The 7450-nt window shown below is 45.9% G+C and overlaps 1 protein-coding gene across 1 annotated transcript in view; it reads left to right on the forward strand.

The window, feature by feature from the left end:
- Positions 1-1405: 1405 nt before the first annotated feature.
- Positions 1406-7450, forward strand: part of LOC123519996 — a 6698-nt gene continuing 653 nt past the window's right edge. The window contains exons 1-3 of the mRNA XM_045281762.1: positions 1406-1728; positions 3813-3974; positions 6939-7131. Coding sequence (XP_045137697.1) covers positions 1679-1728; positions 3813-3974; positions 6939-7131 — 405 coding nt within the window. The 5' untranslated portion in view covers positions 1406-1678. The remainder of the gene's footprint in view (positions 1729-3812; positions 3975-6938; positions 7132-7450) is intronic.

The raw sequence follows: 7450 nt of genomic DNA on the forward strand, positions 1-7450 counted from the left end.
AGAAAAAAATAATGAAAAGGTGATGGGGGAGAAACACACACACACACACACACACACACACACACACACACACACACACACACACACACACACACACACATACCCGGGGCGGCGAGGCAAATGGGGAAGCCTCTTAATGTGTGGTCCCTGTTCACCTAGCAGTAAATAGGTACGGGATGTAACTCGAGTGGTTGTGGCCTTGCTTTCCCGGTGTGTGGAGTGTGTTATGTGGTCTCAGTCCTACCAGAAGATCGGTCTATGAGTTCTAAGCTCGTTCCGTAATGGGGAGGACTGGCTGGGTGACCAGCAGGCGACCGAGGTGAATTACACACACAAAAAACAAACAAACAAACTACACAATTTTTTTACGATACATGACAGTGTGTGGACTTTTAAATGTCTGAAGTAACAAACCATTATACATGTGAGCAGACTTCTATGGAGGTTTGAAGAGGAGGAGGAGGAGGAGGAGGAGGAGGAGTGAGGAGTGAGGAGTGAGGAGTGAAGGAAGGTGGTTAAGAGGGAAATAAAGTAAAACGACTCGACACGATGTTTCTTTCATCTTTTTTTTTTCATAAAGGACAAAATAGTGAGTGTGTGGAAGTCTGAGAGAGAGAGAGAGAGAGAGAGAGAGAGAGAGAGAGAGAGAGAGAGAGAGAGAGAGAAAGGACAAGAGGAAGTATGAGAGGAAGAGAGTGAGTGGGGGGAGGTGGGAGGAGCATGTTGGCATCTTTCCTGTAGCAACTCACAGTGACGGGAAACCAATTTTGTTTTAATTATGCTACTTTTTCCTTTCCTTGCTCCTCGTGCATAGCTTTCCGTGCGCTGTGTGTGGTGCCGGAGGCGTGTGGCGTGAGGGTGTGGTTCTGTGGTGTTGTGGTATGGTGTTATGGTGGTGTGGGTGGGAATGTGGTGTGTCTGGCGCTCCCGTGCACTTCAAACGTTAGGTGTTTTGAGGACAGAGGGAGGCGTCAGAATGTTGAAGGTATTAGCTCAGCCTGTGTTGTGATTTATGTCCACAAGGGCGGCGCATTATCTTGTCCTGAGTGGCTGCCGTGTCTCGCGGCGAGGAGTGAAGCACAAATACTACTAAGTCACAGTGGCGGGCGAGCTATTCACAGGCGCCGCTTGTGGCGGAGGACAAGGCCGATCAGAGAGAGAGAGAGAGAGAGAGAGAGAGAGAGAGAGAGAGAGAGAGAGATGTTTCTATGTAATTTGTTTTCTTTGTGTGTGTGTGTGTGTGTGTGTGTGTGTGTGTGTGTGTGTGTGTGTGTGTGTGTGTGTGTGTGTGTGTGTGTGTGTGTGTGTGTGTGTGTGTGTGTGTGTGTGTGTGTGTGTGTGTGTGTGTGTGTGTTCGTCACCTAGCTTGCAGGTGAACGCGTGAATCAGTTGGCCAAATATCGGTGTTGAGAAACCACTGGGTTGCCTCTCGTGGTGTGGTGGAGCGGAGTGCGGAGTGGCTGGTGTGGTCCCTGTGACACTGCCCTGCCCTGCCCTGCCAAGGAACAGCCTCAGCGTGGCTTCACTCAGGCGCAATAATATTTCACCATAAAAACGGAGACAGATATTATCCTAATTTCTGTAAAGTATGGTTTCTGTGTGAATAGTTCATTCTTCAGAACGTGTCAGATTTGTGCCATGCGTGGAGGAATTGGATAGTTTCCTTGGTGCGGCGGAAATGGCTTTCATTAGTGCCACTGTCAGTAGTGCGCCCAAGCATAATGCAAGGTAAGCTGCCTTTACATGTCTCTCATGCTTAAGTGTGATGTTGAATGGTGTGAAAGTGCGACTTGCTGCCAAAACTATTATGTAAAACATCGGGAACGTTCGATTGGTGGCCATGTTTCAACGGATCGCTGTAATGCTTGTAATGAGCCAGCAGCCCGTCGCCCGTCAGTGTGTGTCAGCGTGATGTCCTCGTGGATATGTTGCCATCCTGCAACAACAGTCGTATGCCACCTGTGGCTGCCTGGCCGGGACTGTCAGGGTAGGACGGGTAGGGTCTGAAGAGTCTCCTGGCCTCTTGCTGTCATAATTTAGCAGGGTGTTCGCTGCCCAGCTGGCACTCCCGCCTGGGTGTTCCTCGCGGCCACTCTCGTTCTCCACCATCACGTCTTGTCTAACGTCTTACTTAGTTATGATCTGTTGACTCACATGAACTGACGCTGCGCTAAATCACTCTGCACCAGACTACCAAATATTTGCTCCTCTAAGAATAAACTCATGCACTTTATATCTGTTGGCCCGTACGTTTCCTGTATATTAACTTATATGGACGGTACTCAATGAAGTATATGGATGCAGAGGTGGAGGAGGAGTGTGGAGAAAGTGAAGTGGGGAGGAGAGAATGTGGTTAAGTAATTCTGGCTGAGGAGAGTGTTCTTGGTAGAGCGTCTGTCATTTTGCCAAGAAAATGTTGTGATGATGAAGATTGATATGGCAAGGATTGTGATGGACATGGTAGAGGTCGTCGTTATGATGATAATGATAATGAATTTGATGATGATGATGTTGATTATGATGTCCGGTGGCTCATGCAAATGTGCCAAGAAACGTCAGTCTAGGAAAGATGGGGTCACACACACACACACACACACACACACACACACACACACACACACACACACACACACACACACACACACACACACACACACATGGTGGTGGTGGTAAATTACACACACACACAAACACTCTCTCTCTCTCTCTCTCTCTCTCTCTCTCTCTCTCTCTCTCTCTCTCTCTCTCTCTCTCTCTCTCTCTCTCTCTCTCTCTCTCTCTCTCTCTCTCTCTCTCTCTCTCTCTCTCTCTCTCTCTCTCTCTCTCTCTCTCTCTCTCTCTCTCTCTCTCTCTCTCTCTCTCTCTCTCTCTCTCTCTCTCTCTCTCTCTCTCTCTCTCTCTCTCTCTCTCTCTTTCTTTCTTATAAAACACAGCAGCCAGGCACCATTATTGGCTTCCCCTTGAGAGTGTACGTGAACAAATACACACACAAAAACACCCCTGCTTTCCGTCACAGAGGCAAGCCGTGGCACGCACACACATCGGGACGGAAGTTGAAAGTGAAGGGCAGGCCACGATTTAGACAGGTAATGGTGTGTTTGTTGACTCCTTCCATCACCGCGTCAAAGGTGAAAGAAGTGACACGCCTCCTCCTCCCCACTTACCTGAGATTTAGCCAAGGCAGGTGATGTTCTCCCGCTTTTCGTGTGTCCAGTGCCTTCAAGATTCTGGACGTAAGTGGCGAGTTGTCCCTAAGTGCATATCATTGATCTCAGTCCTTCTGTGTTGTGATGATGCCTCTCAGTCCACTCAATGCACAGGTCACCGTGTTCATTTATAACTTATTTCTCTCCCTTTGAAGTAGTTTATGACGAAAAAAGAAAAATATATGAATCTAGCACTTGTTGTCCGTTGATTATTCCATTTCCATCAGTGTGTGTGTGTGTGTGGGTGTGAGTGTGGGTGTGTGTGTGGGTGTGTGTGTGTGGGTGTGGATGTGGGTGTGGGGTGTGTGTGTGTGTGGGTGTTGGTGTGGGTGTGGGGTGTGTGTGTGTGTGGGTGTGGGTGTGGGTGTGGGTTTGGGTGCGTATATGTGTGTGCGTGTGTGTACGTGTGAATTCAAGCCTCACAGATTTCGTATTGAAATTGCTTATACTTAATCCATACTTAAGGTATTCAAGAAAAAGTTGAGCACATTTTCTGCATCTTGAGTGATATCTTTCCTCCTTCCCCCTGAAGCCGAATACTCTTGTCCTTTTCTTGTGTTCCTCGAGGTGACTTTCAGCGTCATAAATGCGTGTTTTCCCCCTGAGGTGGAGGCCCGTCCTGAGCGTTGTCCACCACCCCTTCGCCTCCCGCCTCGGCTCCTCCCTGCGGCCTTTCCTTCATCCTCGCATCTCTCTCTGCTATCACAAGGCCATCACCTCCCAAACAACTCGACGTCAAAAAGCAGATGCTTTGCTGAAGTCACTCAGGTTATCGAATTTCTCACGCCAATAATAATGATGTGCTGTGTTCTAACCCTGTGTGGCACCTCTCCTAATGTGTGGCAGACTCACCCATCTGCTGTGTGGCCCCTTGATCAACACTCCTATGCTTCTGCAACCATGGCGTCACCTGCTGTCTGCTGGCTAATGGCTGCCCTAACCCCTGCTGCTGGACCAGTGGTGAGGGCCTGTCTGGGCACCGTCATGCTCGCTCCCTCACGCCTCCCACCGCACGCCACGCCTCCTGCCTGCCTGGTAGACCCTTGGGGCTTCCAGCTGTGGCCTTGGGGCTGAGGATGGCGCAGCAGGCCTCGACACTCGCAGGTAAGTTATGATGGCACTGTTGAATGTTTGCAAAGGACGTTTCTTGATAATTATAGTCATTGTAGAAAATCAAGAATTACAAGTAGAAGCATCTTAGTGGTTGATAGTTTCAGGATGTAAAGGCGGTTAGTAAAATAGCGAGCTTCAGGTGTTCAGGTTAGAAGATTGAAATTTGTGCCCTGGCAAGAGTAATATGATGCAGACTACTGACAGTACTCACTACACTCTGAGGCGTCGAGACACTCACGCTGCACACTGTAGAATAGAATGAAATGAGACCACTCTCCCTCTAACAATGTAATACACATTTCCACAAACTATAAATGACTGTATATTCTTCTTCATGACGACACAAGTATGTAGCAGTCTTAGTTTGACAGTAGTATATAGTCGGTTTTATCTGGTACCTAGAACTCTTTTTGTCTAACCTTAAATGCCATGAATATTTTTTTTTTCTTTTTGCCTTGCTGTGACAGTTGTAGTGATGTCCCCGTGATTGCCGTCTTTTCTTGTCCAGCCACGCCACGCCACACCTTGGCCATCAAGGTGGACAGTGAACAGGTTTACTGGCGATGTGTTAATGATGCTCCACCATAGCGTCAACCTGCAAGTGGATCACATGAGCCCAGCGGGGAAGAGTGCCGCGTGACGGCCCCTGTATGTTTCCTCTCACGTGTGATAACGGAATGGAAGACAGCTCCAATAGTGTACGGGGTTGACAGTACAAAGACATTACCGGCAATAAGTACACTGAAATTTCATAGAAAACATTCCAAGTGACAGTTTAGATTTTAGGATGTAATAGAGTCAGAAATTATCTGTACAATACATCACGCCATCTGAGAAATGGGACACTAGACCACGGCGAGCCTTTCCTGTCATGGCAGGAGATAACTTTGCTGAGCGGGATGCCAAGAGTTAAGAATGTCCCTGTCACAAACCTCTTTACGTGCTTCCAAATATAACATTTCTTTAATATATAGTGCTATTAGAAAGGGTGATTAGATTCGTAACTTATACCTCCATTAAAAAATAAGATGTCTAATAAGCAAACCTCCAGGTCGCAGCTCGAGCACACCAGCAATGAGTGCATGGCGGGTGCCGGCGTGCACATGATAGAGACACCCGGCGTGCGAGGCACACTGCTCAGCTGTATTGTTATGGCGTAACATTGACTGTTGTGTAGTTACCTGAAGACCACAAGATGAGAGCGTCATCTTAACCTTCTTGCAGCTTAAAACTCTACATGTTTGTTTATATTACGGAAATACGGCATGGAAGCAAGCCAAATATATCTGTATGCAGTATCGGACAAGATAGTGTTACATTCATGATAATGGTGAAGACATCGCGTGTTGACTGGCAATATCTCTCTAAAACCGACCATCTTGCCTTCTTGAGAATCTTACTTCGCTGTAAAGACTGAACTTCGTAAGACTGTTTACACACAGGCCACGAGTAACACTAAAATATTGCTGCTTGCTATGAAGAAAAAATCTGGCCGCCTTTGTTGTCACGACGCCACAACACTCACATAGTTCGCTTTCGCCTTAGTGCTGAGTCTCATTCCAAGTACCGGCATAAAACTACAAGAGATTTGCCGGCAATGGCCTAAGCATCAAACAAAAACAATAATGTAGGGTTGAGTTAATTTGGAGAAGTCACCCATAGAGGAGGTGATAAGCGTGTAATAAAGAAAATGTATTTTGAAAGGATAAACTAAAACATGAATACAACAACCTTGACATGATGAAGACATTGATGCTAGTACCTCAATTACTGTAGACAAATGAGTTACTTCCGCTCATAGTACGAGCATAGTGACAATGGAAGTCAAACGAAGTAAATCTACGCATTAGAAGCAAAAGAGAATAATAAGCGATTTTCAAATTCCCTTAAAATTAGGTGATACTGATGACAATGACAATAATAATGATAAATGATAGAAACGACTGTCCCATACTACAGAAGACTCTTGGGAAGTTACGAAGGTTCCGTTAACAAGGAGGAGTACCGCTCAACTTTCATATTCTGAGACACTTCGCCTCCGTACCTCCTCTCTACATTTAGAAGATTATGTAGTAAAAGTCGTACTGGCTTTTAAGGGTGTTTTTATGGTTTTAGTGACAGCTTAACAATCCTTCTACTTTACTAACAAGGAAACCACTCTTACTATCTCTGTGGCTTTTGTAAACAGCCGTGGTGAGAAAACCAAAGATTTCCGAGTACTGGTAAAGACTTGGTAGTAAATAAAAGAATAGGTTATCAAGTCAAGCTTTTTCTTCCACTCACAATCTGCAAGTAGTAATTATCAACAAGAATTCATAAACGACTAATGCATTTTCCTATTTTCAATCCAATAAATGCTTAACTAACTCTCTCAGACCTGTACGGGGACTGGCAACTTAGTGGGTCCTTTTTTTTTTTTTCTTCGTTTTATGTTGCCCTTGACCAGCTTTCCCTTCTTACATATATAAAAAAAGAATAATTTATCTTATAATTTAGATTCTTTCCATCAGTCATTTGTAATCTAAACCACCAAGAATCTACTGACGGCGCCATATGACACGGTGTTGTGGCGCCTTACCTCACTCACTGACTCATTCATTCACTCTCTCACCGACACAGTGACACCAGGCATGAGGAGGAGCTTGAGCGCAGGCAGGTGGCGTGGCGGCTTATGAAGAGGCGAGACAAGGAGAAGAGAGCCAAGGAAGCGAAGGAGAGAGTCAAAGCAGAGAGAGCAAGAGAGAAAACTGAAAAGAAAGCGTACAAAGCGTTACTGAAGTCCGGCGCCGTCAGAAGAGGGAGCAAGGCACAGGTGAGAACTATTGTTGTTGTTACTGTCAGAGAGAGAGAGAGAGAGAGAGAGAGAGAGAGAGAGAGCATGAATCTGTAATGACTAAGACAGTTTAGGAACCTTTTCTGCCTCCATTCTCTTTCGTCAGTATTCCTTGAAGTGGACATGACGTAGCATCCTTTATGACTTAGATGCAATAAGTGACATTTGCTGTAGCACTGTGCACAATAAAGTAGAATTAATGTTGCTTAGTGTCTCCTTGTGTGTTATAAAGGATAGGTGAACAATACTGGTAAGCAAAACAAAGAGAGAACAGAAAGTAATGTCTTGACTGTGTGCA

The sequence above is a fragment of the Portunus trituberculatus genome, chromosome 46 (genome assembly GCF_017591435.1).
Source record: "Portunus trituberculatus isolate SZX2019 chromosome 46, ASM1759143v1, whole genome shotgun sequence".
Lineage (NCBI taxonomy): Eukaryota > Metazoa > Arthropoda > Malacostraca > Decapoda > Portunidae > Portunus > Portunus trituberculatus.